At 37.3% G+C, this 18,375-nt stretch overlaps 1 protein-coding gene across 1 annotated transcript in view; it reads right to left on the reverse strand.

The window, feature by feature from the left end:
- The window catches only part of IFT81 (intraflagellar transport 81), a 96,002-nt gene that overhangs the window by 58,101 nt on the left and 19,526 nt on the right, over nucleotides 1-18,375 (reverse strand). The window contains exons 9-11 of the mRNA XM_044930206.1: nucleotides 15,095-15,258; nucleotides 13,734-13,829; nucleotides 3,137-3,283 (exon numbers count right to left, since the gene is read on the reverse strand). Of these exons, the coding sequence (XP_044786141.1) occupies nucleotides 3,137-3,283; nucleotides 13,734-13,829; nucleotides 15,095-15,258 (407 nt within the window). The remainder of the gene's footprint in view (nucleotides 1-3,136; nucleotides 3,284-13,733; nucleotides 13,830-15,094; nucleotides 15,259-18,375) is intronic.

Here is an 18,375-nt window from a genome sequence, read left to right on the forward strand (position 1 = left end):
TTTATTCTTTTTGTTGCAATGGTGAATAGGACTGATTCCTTAATTTCTCTTTCTGATTTTTCATTGTTAGTATATAGGAATGCAAGTGACTTCTGTGTATTGATTTTGTGTCCTGTGAATTTGCTAAATTCATTGATTAGCTCTAGTAATTTTCTGATAGTATCTTTAGGGTTTTCTTGTCATCTGTATCATGTCATCTATAAACAGTAAGAACTTTACTTCTTCTTTTCTGATATGGATTCCTTTTATTTCTTTTTCTTCTCTGATTGCTGTAACTAGGACTTCCAAAACTATGTTGAATTATAGTGGTGAGAGTAGACACCCTTGTCTTGTTCCTGATCTTAGGAGGAATGCTTTCAGTTCTTCACAATTGAGAATTATGTTTGCTGTGGGCTTATCATATATGGCCTTTTCTATGTTGAGTAAATGGTACTTCTATGCCCATTTTTTGAAGAGTTTTAATCATAAATGGGTGCTGAATTTTGTCAAAGGCCTTTTCTGCATCCATTGAGATTATCACATAGTTTTTATCTTTCAGTTTGTTAATATGGTGTAACACATTGATTGACTTGCATATATTGAAGATTTCTTGCATCCCTGGAATAAACCCAACTTGATCATGGTGTATGAACTTTTTAATATGTTGTTGAATTATGTTTGCTAGAATTTTGTTGAGGATTTTTGCATATATGTTCATCAGTGATATTGGCCTGTAGTTTTCTTTTTTAGTGTTGTCTTTGTCTGGTTTTGGTATTGGGGTGATGGTGGCTGTGTAGAATGAGTTTGGAAGTGTTCCTTCCTCTGCAATTTTTTGAAAGAGGTTTAGAAGGATAGGCATTAGCTCTGCTCTAAATGCTTGACAGAATTCACCTGTGAAGCCATCTGGTCCTGGGCTGTTTTTTGGGAGATTTCTGATTACAGTTTTTATTTCAGTGCTTGTAATTGGGTTGTTCATAATTTCTATTTCTTCCTGGTTCAGTCTTGGAAAATTGAACTTTTCTAAGAATCTGTCCATTTCTTCCAGGTTGTCCATTTTATTGCCATATAGTTGTTTATAACAGTCTCTTATCATCCTTTGTATTTCTGCCCTGTCTGTTGTAACCTCTCCTTTTTCTTTTCTAATTTTGTTGATTTGATTCTTCTCTCTCTTTTTTCCTTGATGAGTCTGGCTAAAGGTTTGCCAATTTTATCTTCTCAAAGAGCCAGATTTTAGTTTTATTAATCTTTATTATTGTTTCTTTCATTTCTTTTTCATTTATTTCTGCTCTGATCTTTATGATTTCTTTCCTTCTGCTAATTTTGGGGTTTTTAAGTTCTTTTTCCAGCTGTTTTAGGTGTAAAACACTCCCATTTCTTAAAGCAATCTGTAAGTTAATGTCTTTTTTTTTTTTTTTTTGCTTCACCACTCGGCAGGCAGTCTTCAGTTAGCCGATCAGAGATTGAACCATGCCCCCTGCAATGAAAGCCTTCAGTCCTAAACACTGAACTGCCAGGGAATTCCCCAGGAAGTGGATGTTAAAATCCAAAGAAGTTTTTCAATCAAGTGTTGATTTATGAATTCTACCTCCCCAATAAACTAGAAGGCATATAGAGAGGCTACAATCAAAAGCACCAGAGGAAAGTGGTGCTATGGAAACAATTCATTTGTGTTTGGCATAGTGAAGATTCACTGCCAATTTGTAACAGTATGAATTCAATAACTTTTCAAAGCCAAAAATGAGGTTTGGACCAGAGCAGCTTTTCAAAGTAGCTTTTGCTGAGAACTAGTAGCTAATATCGGAGAAGGCAATGGCAACCCGCTCCAGTACTCTTGCCTGGAAAATCCCACAGACGGAGGAGCCTGGTAGGCTGCAGTCCATGGGGTCGCTAAGAGTCGGAATGACTGAGCGACTTTACTTTCACTTTTCACTTTCATGCATTGGAGAAGGAAATGGCAACCCACTCCAGTATTCTTGCCTGGAGAATCCCAGGGACAGAGGAGCCTAGTGGGCTGCCATCTATGGGGTCGCACAGAGTTGGACACGACTGAAGTGACTTAGCAGCAGTAGCTAATATAACATAAAAAAGCTGTTAGAGGTGGTAAAGAGATGCAATGTTTATGAATTAAAATATGACCTATCACTTGTTTTGCTAAAAGAAAGAAAAAGCACTGAGCTGAAGGCAAGATATTTTGCTTCATGTATTTACTCTTTCTTGAGATAACTTCATAAAAAGGAGATGGGGTTTATATTTTTGATGCTTAACTTCAACCATCTATAAATGACAATATTACTTGTCCTACTCATTTCATGAGTCTGACAGAACGATAAGTAAAATAAGAGCTGCCAAATCATTGTTCAAAATGTAAAGAGACAGCAATGTAAGACATAATTATATTTTTTAAATTTGTAAGCATTTTTAAATGAAGTCATTTTAATGATGCCAATCCCACATGCCAAGTACACATTATTGATGAAGCAACTTAGTAATACTTTCTCAGCTCTTTATGGAATTATATTTATCAAAAAATATGAATATTTGCTTACCTGACAGTTCCTACTCATTTGGTTTCACTTTTATAACCTAATACTTATAATAAATCCAATATAAATCCACTTAAAAAGTGAAAATTTGGAACATTTTTTCATAAAATCACTAAAATCTCTGTCATTATATATCAAGCATATCTCAGTATTACTGAAAAGAGCTTTCAGTTTTATTCTAATTTTTTAAAAATATTTATTTTTATTTTATTTATTTGGCTGCATTAGGTCTTAGCTGCGGCATGCAGAATCTTCATTGCAGCATGCAGGATCTTTAGTTGCACATGTGGGATCCCTGACCAGAGACTGAACCTGGGCCCTCTGCATTGTGAGCATGGAGTCTTAGCCACTGGATCACCAGGGAAGTCGCAGAGTTTTCAGTTTTAAATAAATAAGTTTCATAAAATAAATGAACTTCCTATTTTTTTATCTTTCTTTTTTAAAATTATTTTTTAGTTGAAGGATAAATGCTTTACAGAACTGTGTTGGTTTCTACCAAACATCAACATGATGAATATCCCATTACTGACAGACAAACTAAAAAGTAAAAAACATTAATGATTTCAAACAAAAGCAATAACCATATTCTCGTCCCATTAGATATCTCAACTTACCTCATCTCCCTTCAAAACTTCAGTGCCGTCATATTCACGGGTCTGACTTGTCTTCACTGACACTTCTCTCTCTAGGTTGGCTAACTTTTCCTTTGCTTCTTGAAGTTCCTCAGCTTTGGCTTCTTTTTTACGAGAAATGATAGATGCCTAATTAAGCATTAAATAAGAATGTAAAATGAGACAATCAACTTTCTATTATTTTCTGAAATTATGTATTTTTTAGATTTTACTGACTGAGCTAAATTTTCATATCAGGTTGACTTCTGATAATACCCTTTGCCCTACTACCTGCTATCATGAGTTTTATATTTAGTATGAGTATGCTATACACACACACACACACACATATATATACACATATCCCCTTCACAGATCACTGCCTTGTCATGGCAGAGAGGCTTGCATAACTCTGAATCTATAAGCCATGCCATGCAGGGCCACTCAAGATGGGCAGATCTTAGCAGAGAGTTCTGACAAAAAGTGATGCACTGGAGAAGGGAATGGCAAACCATCCCAGTATACTTGCCATGAGAACCTCATGAACTGTATAAAAGGCCAAAAAGATATGACACCAAAAGATGAGTCCCTTGGGTGTGAAGGTGTCCAATATGCTACTGGGGAAGAATGGAGAAGAATTACCAAGAGACCCAGAATGAATGAAGAGGCTGGGCCAAGGCAGATATAACATTCAATTGTGGATGTGTCTGCTGATGAAAGTAAAATCCAGTGCTGCAAAGAACAGTACTGTATAGGAACCTGGAATGTTAGGTCCATGAATCAAGGAAAATTGGATGTGGTCAAGCAGGAGATGGTAGGAATAAACATCGACATCCTAGGAATCAGTGAACTAAAATTGACGGGAATGGGCAAATTTAGTTCAGATGACCATTATAACTACTACTGTAGGCAAGAATCCCATAGAAGAAATGGAGTAGCCCATATAATCGACAAAAGAGTCAAAAATATGGTACTTGGGTGCAACGTCAAAAATGACAGAATGATCTCTGTTTCCAAGGCAAGCCATTCAATATCACAGTAATTCAAGTCTCTGCCCCTACCACCGATGCTGAAGAAACTGAAGTTGATCATCTCTATAAAGGCCTGGAAGACCTTCTAGAACTAACACCTAAAAAAGATATTCTATTCATCATCAGGGATTGGAATGTAAAAGTAGGAAGTCAAGATAAACCTGGAGTAACAGGCAAGCTTGGCCTTGGAGAACAAAATGAAGCAGGGCAAAGGTTAACTGAATTCTGCCAAGAGAATGCACAAGTCATAGCAAATACCTTTTTTCAACAACACGAAAGACAGCTTTACACATGGATACCACCAAATGTTCAATACCAAAATCAAATTGATTACATTCTTTGTAGACAAAGATGTAGGAGAAGCTGCATACAGTCAGCAAAAACAAGACCTGGAGCTGACTGTGGCTCAGATCATCAGCTTCTCACAGCAAATTCAGGCTTAAACTAAAGAAAGCTGGGAAAAACACTAGGCCAGCCAGGTACGACTTGAATCCATATGAATTCACAGTAAAGGTAACCAATAGATTCAAGGGACTAGATCTAGCTAACGATGTGCCTGAAGTCCGTAATATCGTACAGGAGGCGGTGAACAAAACCATCCCAAAGAAAAAGAAAAGCAAGAAGGCAAAGTGGTTATCTGAGGAGGCTTTACAAATAGCAGAAGAATGAAGAGAAGTGAAAAAGCAAGGGAGAGAGGAGAAAGGTACATTCAATTAAAATCAGAGTTCCAAAAAATAGCTAGAAGAGACAAGAAGGACTTCTTCGATGAACAATGCTTAATAATAGAAGGAAACAACAAAAGGGGAAAGATTAGAGATCTCCTCAGGAAAATTGGAAACATCAAGGAAGAATTCCACCCAAAGATGGGCACAATAAAGGGTAAAAATGGTAGAGACCCAGTAGATGCTGAAGAGATCAAGAAGAGATGAAAAGAATCCATCGAAGAGCTGTATAAAAAAGATCTTAATGAACTGGATTACTATGATGGTGTGGTTAGTCACCCAGAGCCAGACATTCTGGAGTGCGAAGTCAAGTGGACCTTAAGAAGCACTGCTGTTAATAAAGCTGCTGCTGCTACTGCTGCTAAGTCGCTTCAGTCATGTCCAACTCTGTGCAACCCCATAGACAGCAGTCCACCAGGCTCCCCCATCCCTGGGATTCTCCAGGCAAGAACACTGGAGTGGGTTGCCATTTCCTTCTCCAATGTGTGAAAGTGAAGTCACTCAATCGTGTCCGACTCTTAGCGACCCCATGGACTGCAGCCTACCAGGCTCCTCCATCCATGGGATTTTCCAGACAAGAGTGCTGGAGCGGGTTGCCATAAAGCTAGTAGATGCAATGAAATTCCAGCAGAACTATTCAAACCCCTAAAGGATGATGCCATCAAGGTTTGGCATTCATTGCAGAACAATGCCTGCAATATAGCTGCTGCCATTCCCTAAGGACAAAGGGATGGGAAAATGTAGGATGCTGGCCCCAGATAGCTGTGTTAGTTGCTCAGTCATGTCTAACTCTTGGTGACCCTATGGACTGTAGCCCACCAGGCTCCTCTGTCCATGGAATTCTTCAGCCAAGAATACTGAAGTGGGTGGCCATTCCCTTCTCCAGGGGATCTTCCTGACCCAAGGATCGAATCTGGGTCTCCTGCATTGCAGACAGATTCTTTACCATCTGAGCCACCAGGGAAGCCCTTGGCATTCATTATGTTAGCAAATCTGGAAGACCCAGCAAGAGCCACAGGACTGGAAAAGGTCAATCCTCTCACCCCAATTCTCAAGAAGGGTAGTACCAAAGAATGTGCTAACCATCAGACAATTGCACTCATTTCCCATGGTAGTAAGGTCATGCTTAAAATCTTGCATGCTAGGCTTCAGCATTATGTGAACCAAAAACTTCCAGATGTCCAAGTTAGGTTTAGAAAAGGAAGAGGAACTAAAGATCAAATTCACTGGATTATAGAAAAAGCAAGGGAATTTCAGAAAAACATCTATCTCTGTTTCACTGACTTAGCTGAAGCCTTTGACTATGTAGATCATTACAAACTGTGGAAAAAAAAGAAAGTTCTTAGAGAGATGGGAATACCAGACCATCTCACCTGTCTCCTGAGAAATCTGTATGCGGATCAAGAAGCAACAGTTAGAACCCTGTATGAAATAAATGATTGGTTCAAGATTGAGAAAGGAGTACAACAGGTCTGTCTGCTGTCACCTTGTTTGTTTAATCTATTGCTTGTGAGCACATCACAAGAAGTGCTGGGCTGGATGAGTTACAAGCTGGAATCAAGATAGGCAGGAGAAACATCAATAACCTCAGATATGCACATGATACCACTCTAATGGCAGAAAGCAAAGAGGAACTAAAGAGCTTCTTGATGAGGGTAAAGGCGGAAAATGAGCCAGCTTAAGACTAAATATTAAAAAAACTAAGATCATGGTATCCAGCCCCATTACTGCATGGCAAACAGAAGAGGAAAAGGTGGAAGTAGTGACAGATTTCCTCTTCTTGGGCTCCAAAATAACTGCAGATGGTGACTGCAGCCATGAAATCAGAAGACACGTGCTTCTTGGCAGGAAAGCAATGATAAACCTAGAGAGAGCATTGAAAAGCAGAGACATTACTCTGCTAACAAAGGTCCATATAGTCAAGGCTATGGTCTTCCCAGTGGTCACATTTGGTTGTGAGAGCTGGACCGTAAAGAAGACAGAATGCCAAAGAACTATGATGCCTTCAAACTATGGTGCTGGAGAAGACTCCTGAAAATCCCTTGGATAGTAAGATCAAACCAGTGAATCTTAAGGGAGATCAACTCTGAATATTCACTGGAAGGACTGATGCTGAAGCAAAAGCTCCAGTATTTTGGTCATCTGATGCACACAGACGACTCATTGGAAGTCTCTGATGCTGGGCAAGATTGAGGGCAGAAGAACAGGTCATCAGAGGATGAGATGTAATGAACATGAACTTGGGCAAACTCTGGGAGATGCTGAGGGACAGGGAGGCCTGGCATGCTACAGTCCATGGGGTCACAAAGAGTCAGACATAACTGGGCGACTAAACAACAACAATAATATACACATATATGTATATTTATATATGTATCTGGCTGCACCACATGGCTTGTGGGATCTTATCTTCCCTGCTGCTGCTAAGTCGCTTCAGTCGTGTCCGACTCTGTGCAACCCCATAGACGGCAGCCCACCAAGGCCCCACCATCCCTGGGATTCTCCAGGCAAGAACACTGGAGTGGGTTGCCATTTCCTTCTATCAGGGGTTGAACCTGGGCCCCGGCAGCGAAAGCACCAAGTTCAAACCACTACCCCCCACCATGAGGGAATCCCCTGCAATGTGCATTAAATAGCAACCTTAAAACATTTTGGAAGGCGAAATATAGAATATATCAGCAGAGAAACAGAAATGCAATAGTAATAAAAAATATTAAAATCTTGTCAACTAACATTGAAATGCTAATGAAAATATCTTCTAGGTAAACCCAGAAGCTAACACTAAGTCTTCTGTTTTTCTGTATGGTTGGTTTCCTTTCACAGGAATAAAACAAGAATGCTTTATTCCCAAAACTACAATACAGATCATCCTATCTAAATTCAATATCCATACTTTTAAAATAAAATGTTAAAACACTTATTATATTTGGGGCATTCTAATAAATAAAATGCAGATTGAAAATTAAACATCTGATTCACCAGAATTATGCAAATGTTTACACAACCCAGATGGCTGCTCTTAGCCATAAATGCAGCATTTATGGATAATGTAGCATTAGCAACTTGTGGGGGATTTCCTTAAATGAACCACGACTGTACTAGTTTAAGAAAGACATTAGCCAAACTGTCTTCTCCAGTGAAATAGTACAAATATTTTTATCAAACAAATTTTATAAGAGAGGGAAATGTTTAGTGCAAACCCTTTAAACAATTCTCCGTTTAAAAAATGAAAATACACGTGATATGAAAATACAGATGTTCAACCTTGCTTATAGTAAGATTATGTGAAAAGATGATCAACCTTATTTATAGTAAGATAAACATTAAAACTATCATAAAATACCATTTCTTATCTACAAGGATAGCAAAAATCTAAAAGTTTGACAACATACTCTACTGGTGAGGCTGTAAGGAAATAGGCACTCTCATATACTGCCACAGGGATGTAAAATGCTAAAACCCCTATGAAAAGAAATTTGGCAATATCTAGCAAACTTACATACGCAATTACTGTTTGATGTAGCAATCTCACTTCTGAGACTATATCCCAAAGACACACTGACAAAAAAAGCAAAGACATAAACAAAAAGCTATTTATTGATGTATGATTGGCAACAGCACAAGAATGGCAACAACCCAAATGTTCATCAACTGGGGACTGGTTGAATAAACTGTGATATACCTACTCCATACCCAATGGAGTATGTCTGTGAACAGAAATAAGCATCCACTACAGTGGATACAAAATGGACAGATAATAACAAGTGTTGGTACAAATGTGGAGAAAGCAGAACCTTCATAAACTGTTGGTGGCAATATAAAGTGGTATAGCTTCTTTGGAAAGTAGTCTGGCATTTCCTCAAAATGTTACATACAGAATTATCATTGAACCAATAATTGCACTCCTACAAGTATACTCATGAGACATGAAAATTTATTTTCAAACAAAGACTTGTATAAGAATATTCCTACCAGCATTATTTATAATAGCCAAAAAAGTAGGGACAACCCAAATGCTCATTAATTGACGAACAGAAAAACAAAATGTGATATATCTGTATAATGGAATATTATTCAGTAATAAAAAGGTTTAAGCATGTAGAAATACATGTTAACAACATAAAGCGAAAGTGTCAGTCGTTCAGTCATGTCTGACTCTTTGGAACCCTATTGACTGTAGCCTGCCATGCTCCTCTGTCTGTGGAAGTCTCCAGGCAAGAATACTGGACTAGGTTGCCTTTCCCTTCCCTAGGGGATCTTCCTGACCCAGAGATGGAACCCTGGTCTCCTACACAGAAGGAAATTCTTTATTGTCTGAGTCACCATACATGAAGGAACTTTAAAAACAGTATCCTAAGTATAAGAAGCCAGTCACAAAGGACGACATATCATATGATCCCATTTATATGAAATGTCCACAACAGGGAAATTTACAGAGCTAGTTTGGTCTTTTGTAGTTGACTGGGGCTGAGGATCTGGGGGAAAATGGGAAGTGACTGCTAATGGGTTCAGGGTTTCTTTTTTGACATGATAAAAATGTTCTAAAATTGATTGGGTAATGGTTGTACAGCTCTGATACTAAATATCATTGAATTTACACCTTAAATGGGTGAATTGTATAGTATGCGAATTGTATCTCAACAAAGTTATAAAGGAATAAAGATTATTCTACTATACTATTCAATAGCATATATCGAGAAAAAAAGCACTGTGAACAAAAGTGTGTATAATATGCTCTTCTTCCTCTAAGGATGGAAACATATGAATATATGTATATATAATATTATTTTTAGTGTAATAATAAACTTGTGTGTAACATATGGATTAAAGCAAATGATGAATAATGTTGATGTCATTAGGGGATTTGGTTCCCAGGAGAATAGACAACCCTGCACTTTCAAGACACAGATTCCAGTGTCTAGTCATGGGTCAATTTAAAAGGATGAAGAATATCCGCCGTTGGTCACACTACAGGAGGCCAGGGACCATCACATTAAAGTGTGTGGGGCTTTTCCATCCAGAGCAAACAAGTGGGAAGTGGGGTTTACTGTGGGATGTCATAAACCACAGAGAGATTAACCTAATCATCCTGGCTCTTTTCCACACTCTATCCTGCAGGACAAACATCCTCTAAGCAGTCAGCGAAAGAGTGCTTGGAAAAGAGTCATAATAATTACCCAATATTTTCTGGATAGAGCTTTATATACTCCTCTACATATTTCTTTCACTCTAAAGTTGTTCTCTGAGGAGCCGATGTCTTATTCTAATCATGAGCCGTGCTTCTCTGCTCTGATATAAGGCCATCTACTCAGCAGGAATGAATATCGTGGAATTTAGTCTTATTCAGAGAAGCTATATCAAAAAGACTGCTTGCCATAAATAATTGAGCAAGACTGCTTTTCTATAAACAAATATTGGTCAGAATAGTCCTGTCTGACAGCAAAGTAAAGATAAAAAAGAAGCTGGCCTAACTTCAACTCCTCTATACTCCAGGGAATGGCAAAATACCAACTAGAAAGTATTCTTAAAAAAAAAACAACCTGTTCAAGTTTCTAGTTCTAATATATAGGAAATACAGGACACAGAGGAACATTTTAAAAGGACACCATTCAGTTGCAATCAGCAAAACATCAACTATGGGAAATGCTATAGGAAAAGTAAATTTCTTCAATAAAAAATTACAAAAAAATTATTAAATAAATGCATAAATAAGTAAGGAAGAGAGTCTATAGATTAAGAGAGATTTAAACATCAAACAAATGCAATGTATAAACCCTGTATGGATCCTACTTAAAATAAAGCAACTAAAAAAAGAAAAAGAGATCAGGAAATCTGAACATGGACTGGATATCTGCCAGTATTAAGGAATTATTAAAAATTTTAAATATGGTATGTTGTTAAGCTTTTTAAAAGCTTTTATTTTTTAGAGATACATTCTGAAATATTTACATGTGAAATAATATGAAACCTTAGATTTACTTCAAATAATCCAGATGTGGCTGGGGGCTATAGATGGAATAAGAATGGCCATGATAGCTATAGCTGAAGGACACACAAGGATTTATTTAGACTATTTTCTCTACCTTTGTATATGATCAAATTTTTCCATTATAAAAAGGTTTTCCAAAAATTCTAGCATCCTTGAATAATGCTTTGTTATGTAGCTCAGTATTTTCAAATTAGCTGTCATTTGAATCTTCTGTCTAGCAATACGTAACAACATATACATCCTCATGATTTAATACTTCTGTATAAAATGATAAATCTCTTAGCCCTAACATTTAATTTATTCTGTATTATTTCAAGCTAACTTTAAACCTGAAAAAGTATATTGCCTTTAGTTCATTAGGACTTCCCTTCTGGCTCAAGCAGTAAAGAATCTGCCTACATTGTAGGAGACACCTAGGTTCAATCCCTGGATTGGGAAGATCCCTGGAGAAGGGCATGGCTACTCACTCCAATATTCTTGCTTGGAGAATTCCATGGACAGAGGAGCCTGGTGGGCTACAGTCCATGGGATCACTGAGTCAGACACGAACGACTGAGCTGCTAACACTTTGACTTTAGTTCATTAAAGATTTTAAATATTTATTTCTATCACTTGAGGTAAGCATTCACATAAAAAACTCAAATTTCACACTCACAGATATAAACACAAAGAGCTCTCACCACAGTTGGCAGATACTGAGGTAGCTGACAAAAAAGATCTTCACGACCCAGATAATCACGATGGTGTGATCACTCACCTAGAACCAGACATCCTGGAATGTGAAGTCAAGTGGGCCTTAGAAAGCATCACTACGAACAAAGCTAGTGGAGGTGATGGAATTCCAGTTGAGCTATTTCAAACCCTGAAAGATGATGCTGTGAAAGTGCTGCACTCAATATGCCAGCAAATTTGGAAACCTCAGCAGTGGCCACAGGACTGGAAAAGGTCAGTTGTCATTCCAATCCCAAAGAAAGGCAATGCCAAAGAATGCTCAAACTACCGCACAATTGCACTCATCTCACACGCTAGTAAAGTAATGCTCAAAATTCTCCAAGCCAGGCTTCAGCAATACGTGAACCGTGAACTTCCAGATGTTCAAGCTGGTTTTAGAAAAGGCAGAGGAACCAGAGATCAAATTGCGAACATCCGCTGGATCATCGAAAAAGCAAGAGAGTTCCAGAAAAACATCTATTTCTGCTTTATTGACTATGTCAAAGCCTTTGACTGTGTGGATCACAATAAACTGTGGAAAATTCTGAAAGAGATGGGAATATCAGACCACCTGACCTGCCTCTTGAGAAATTTGTATGCAGGTCAGGAAGCAACAGTTAGAACTGGACATGGAACAACAGACTGGTTCCAAATAGGAAAAGGAGTACGTCAAGGCTGTATATTCTCACCCTGCTTATTTAACTTCTATGTAGAGTACATCATGAGAAACGCTGGGCTGGAAGAAGCACAAGCTGGAATCAAGATTGCAGGGAGAAATTTCAATAACCTCAGATATGCAGATGACACCACCCTTATGGCAGAAAGTGAAGAGGAACTAAAGGGCCTCTTGATGAAGGTGAAAGAGGAGAGTGAAAAAGTTGGCTTAAAGCTCAACATTCAGAAAACTAAGATTATGGCATCTGGTCCCATCACTTCATGGGAAATAGATGGGGAAGCAGTGGAAACAGTGTCAGACTTTATTTTGGGGGGCTCCAAAATCACTGCAGATGGTGACTGCAGCCATGAAATTAAAAGACGCTTACTCCTTGGAAGGAAAGTTATGACCAACCTAGATAGTATATTCAAAAGCAGAGACATTACTGTGCCAACAAAGGTCCGTCTAGTCAAGGCTATGGTTTTTCCAGTGGTCATGTATGGATGTGAGAGTTGGACTGTGAAGAATGCTAGGCTGAGCGCCGAAGAATTGATGCTTTTGAACTGTGGTGTTGGAGAAGACTCTTGAGAGTCCCTTGGACTGCAAGGAGATCCAACCAGTCTATTCTGAAGGAGATCAGCCCTGGGATTTCTTTGGAAGGACTGATGCTAAAGCTGAAACTCCAGTACTTTGGCCACCTCATGCATGGCCAAAGTACTGTTGACTCAAGAGTTGACTCATTGGAAAAGACTCTGATGCTGGAAAGGGTTGGGGGCAGGAGGAGAAGGGGACAACAGAGGATGAGATGGCTGGATGTCATCACTGACTCGATGGGCATGGGTCTGAGTGAACTCCAGGAGTTGGTGATGGACAGGGAGGCCTGGTGTGCTGCAATTCATGGGGTTGCAAAGAGTCGGACACGACTGAGCGACTGAACTGAACTGAACTGAGGAAGCTGAGCATTATCAGATATATCAGATTTCAGACTTGAACATGCATCTTTGTGGCTTTTCCAGAAATTTTCTGATTTAATCTGGAGATTAACAATGACAGAAGAACATTTATTCTTTACTTCCTTCTCACTTTAAGACTATAGATAACACAGACCATGGTGTTTATGAAGATATTCACCAACAAGATTACAGATCAAAGTATGTGAGCCAAAAAGAGTGGTCTTATGTGTATTAGCTTCCCTGGTGGCTCAGAGGTTAAAGTGTCTGCCTCCAATGCGGGAGACCCGGGTTCAATCCCTGGGTCGTGAAGATTCCTTGGAGAAGGAACTGGTAACCCACTCCAGTATTCTTGCCTGGAGAATCCCATGGACGGAGAAGCCTGGTAGGCTACAGTCCATGGAGTCACTAAGAATCAGACACGACTGAGCGACTTCACTTCACTTAAGTGTGTTGTTGGGCTTCCCTGGTAGCTCAGACAATAAAGAATCCGCCTGCAATGCAGGAGACATGGGTTTGTGAGTCAAAAAGAGAGGTCTTACCTGTTGCCTATATAGTGACAGTTTGCCTTCAATTGGTTCATTTCTCATCATTTTCTTTTCAATCAGCTGATTGATCTGTGTGTTTATTTCATTTATCTAAAACAGTATGAAAATAAAAAAGGTTAAAACTATGGCTATGATTACCTAAATTAAGGGACATCTGGTCAAACAAAGCTTTGAATTGACAGTTGTTATTATCAGTGATTTTGATAGGAGGATCAGTCCTATTAATACCATTGATGGGCTGTTACAATTACTTTGAGACAATCTGCATTTCATGGTTCATGCTACGTATTTACAGAATTGGATTAGTTACATGGATTTAACCATCCATGTCTAAATTATCCTATTCTACATGAAGTATTTAAATTATTTTTAAAGACAATTTCTAAAAATCTGAAGTTATCCCTTCACCTAGGCTGTGACTTTTCAAGTAATTAAGTGATTAAACAGATCTGGACTAACATTACCCAGGGATTTAGTACAAGGAATTTACGAATCCAGCTGAGAGTTGACTTGAATGACATCTAAAAACGCTTTCTGTTTGAATGAATGATCTGTGATTCTGTAACAGCTGTCATTTATCCCATTCATTAATCTAAACTTTTCTCAAATGTAATAAAACTGAATAAAGGCAATAGAAGCATATAGTCCTATAAGTTTTTTTTTTAATTATATGACTTTCAGTATAACTATCCTTTGAAAAGACTAGAATTTTCCTGCTAATCCTATGATATTAAATTTAAGCCAAATCTGAGTTGGACAACTAATTTCTATACATAAATTAAAAGAATTATCTATTTAATTGCAGTGGCTATTAAGCCTATTAATGTCAAAATCCTTCAATCAATTTTCATGATATTTAATTATTATTTAAATAAATAAACACTTGATTAGTATTTTATTTTTAAGAAACAAAAATGCTATGATATTAGGTTTCAATGAACATTACAAGAAAGTTTAATAATTCCAAAGCAGGCATAAAAAGCTAATAAAAAACATTAGCTTTAAGTACAAAATTGCTATATTATTTTTGGAAATAAAAAGTAATCATTTAAAATATTTTTTAAAATTTGTCATCTAAATGATTATATTATAAACATATAAACCTATGAGTCAACCATATGCATTAATTTATTTCTCCAAGTTACCCAGTTTCCTAATCAGTTGTGGATTAAGAAACAACATAATGTGTTATAATTTCACATAAAGAACAATTCCTTATAAGAGCTGTCAACTCTTAGCACAGGTTAATTTCAGAGTCAAGAACAGAACACTATAGAAGCAGTTCACATAATTTTCATGGGACTGGAGATGAGATAAAATTGGGAGCTTATAAAAAAAAGGTGATTGTTACTTACTTTAGATTCAAGTTCAAGAAGATCAGAATGGCCCATAGCAGGCTCTGAAACCACTTTTTGTAAAAAATGTAATTCTTTTTTCTTGTTCTCTAATTCTTTAGGAAATTTTTCAGTTACCATATATGAATTAAACTTTATCTCCTCCTCTAGCCTCTTCATTAAACCTATGAAAATTAAATAAGTGATTATTCAGCCCAACAGAGTAGGTACAGTGATGCTTTCTGTATTTTAAAACATAAAACCTGGAGACAGTAGGTCTGATTCTGTGACCCCACGGACTGTAGCCCACAGGTTCCTCTGTCCAAGGAATTTTCCAGGCAAGAATACTGCAGTGGGCTGCCATTACAGAACAATAAAGGATTGGCCACTGAAACTTTTTGAGGTTAATCAGAATGATAATAAAGGACAATTTACATAGAAGAATATTTAAATTACAGAAAAAGTAATATTATGATATTCCCAAATTACCATCTAATTCTTTTATACTCCACATTATGCAAAAATAACATTTACAGAGCCAAATATAGTGCTGGATCCTATTTTGTCTTCTATGTATTTAAGGAACCCATGAACCAAATGACAACACAAATGAAATCTAATCCAGTTTACTTCCTCTGTAAGTAGTCATTTATTCTTCTTCTTTTGCAGTACTTATGCAATTTATATTTCTATTCTAATACTTCAGTAATAATAACAGTAATAATATATTGTAATTTTTAGGTTTAAACTAATGAAGACATTATTAAAGGTACAAGTTAAATTCTGAAAAAGAGAAATTATCTACATTCATAAACATTTTCAGCTTTCCACATTTGGTAGTTTTGATTTTACAAAGTATTAAGTTTACAGTTAAGTGACAAATTATATTTTTAAGATTTGATAGTTTTCTTATTCTGGCAGAGAGCACAATTGTACACATACACAGATTTTCAGTGAATAATGATTTTGTTATAAATTCCCAGCCTCAAGAGCTTTAAAAAGTTTATTTCAGATCTTTCCATTACACATCTACAAATTCTGGCTTGACTTTTTAAAACACTGGATTTCCGGTTTAAGTAATCTACGTACGTAGATTGCATAATAAATTTGGATCAAAGCCTTAAAATTATTTTTAGTTTTCCTGAGCTAACCATGTATTAATGGGTAAAAATTTATTAATGGCAAATTCATGAGTTTTCCATTCATCCCTACAATTTCCCATCTCTTTTTTTAGGGACTGGGGAATGGAAGGGAAGAGAGTGTTTCATGAATCACTATAATTAGGCAATCATTCCTATATGGTTTCCAATTAACTCTAAACCCTGGCTTCTTTGGGTGTTAGATGACCAGTTTTTCCATCTTCAAGTTCTTAAAACATACCGCCTATAATCCAGAGATGCAAGAAATAAAGTCTAAAATGTTTTTAAAAGATTTTAAATTCTTAAATATTATTTTGCCTGTTTAAAAAAGTTCCTAATTCTAGAAAATACAAACTAATCTATAGTAACAGAAAGCAGGTCAATGGTTGTCTGAGGAGGGTGAGAGGGACAGGAATGAGACATTACAAAGGAAACGTTTTACAGTGATGGATATAGCAATATTTATATTTTGATTAAGATGATAGTTTCATCAGGGTACACATATGTCAATACTTAACAAGTGTATACTCTAAACATTTGCAGTTGATGTGAGAGTTGGACTGTGAAGAAGGCTGAGCGCCGAAGAATTGATGCTTTTGAACTGTGGTGTTGGAGAAGACTCTTGAGAGTCCCTTGGACTGCAAGGAGATCCAACCAGTCCACTCTGAAGGAGATCAGCCCTGGGATTTCTTTGGAAGGAATGATGCTAAAGCTGAAATTCCAGTACTTTGGCCACCTCATGCGAAGAGTTGACTCACTGGAAAAGACTCTGATGCTTGGAGGGACTGGGGGCAGGAGGAGAAGGGGACGACAGAGGATGAGATGGCTGGATGGCATCACTGACTCGATGGACTTGAGTCTGAGTGAACTCCGGGAGTTGGTGATGGACAGGGAGGCCTGGCGTGCTGTGATTCATGGGGTCGCAGAGTCAGACACGACTGAGCGACTGATCTGATCTGATATATCCATTTAACCTCAGTAAAGCTGAGATAAGGTCAACATAAAAACAGTTTCTGTCACATATTAAATCCTTCTCTTAAAAATTTTAACTTATACTTTGAAAAGTGGGCATATTTCTAAGCAGTTTTAAAAAAATTATCTTTCAAAATCCTGGTGAACATGTATATGTATGGCTGAGTCCCCTCACTGTTCACCTGAAACTACCACAACATTGTTAATTGACTATACCCCAATACAAAACAAAAAGTTCGATAAAAACATGCTGATGAGATAAATATAAGGTCACTAAGATCTTAGCAAACATTGTGATTAAAAACCCTCTGAAAACATCTTGCTGATCCTTTTACAACTGAATAAGAAGCTTCTTTTATATAACAAATCTCAGGAATATGTAGAATATAAAGATTAATTAACTTCAGTGAATGTTTTATAATATGGCTATTAGTCAGAAAAAATACAAATTACACTGTGACACTAAAAATACTTTCATGTTATTTAAGCAAATAGAATTTTTTTGTAAGCCATTTTTTGTTACTAAAATATTTAGATGGACCTTATTAAACTAAATACCTGAAGCAATTGAACATCTGTTTAATTTACTCTTTTCCTAGTCTGCTGAATATAATCCTTAAGACTCTGCTTCCCAGAACAATGTCAACAAAGCAGGGACTGAACTTCCTGCTCCCCATTCCCTGTCAACCCACTAAAAACACATATTGCACAAATAATACCTTATTTCAATATTTTTAGCAGTTCTTTCTTCTTTGATTCCCCTCCTACCTGTGGAAAAGATAATTTCCTTCCTATGCAGGGTTAGGGTCTCTACTTCCTCCTCCCAACTATTTAACAGATTATTTAATAAATGCTTACTGTGCAAATCTGTGTGCTAAGGCCTGAAAATAGAATAATTATGACTTCGTGACTAGCCCAGAGTTTAGCTGACTCAGTCAGGTATGCCAACAATTAACATGTTATGGTAACTGCTGTAGAACATTCAATGAAATACCTGGGATACAATGGGAGCACACAGGAAAGGTTGCTACCAGTTCTCACCTTTTCCTCCCAAATCTTCACATCTTCCTTGGTCTGACTGACTCTTCAGTAATGTAAACACCACTACACGACTACCGTCCCTCAATCTATGCATAGATTTCTCAATCATTCCCACACTCCCTCCCTTGCCTTCTTTTCAAAGACAAGCAG

This window comes from Bubalus bubalis, chromosome 17 (genome assembly GCF_019923935.1).
Source record: "Bubalus bubalis isolate 160015118507 breed Murrah chromosome 17, NDDB_SH_1, whole genome shotgun sequence".
NCBI classification, from domain to species: Eukaryota; Metazoa; Chordata; class Mammalia; order Artiodactyla; family Bovidae; genus Bubalus; species Bubalus bubalis.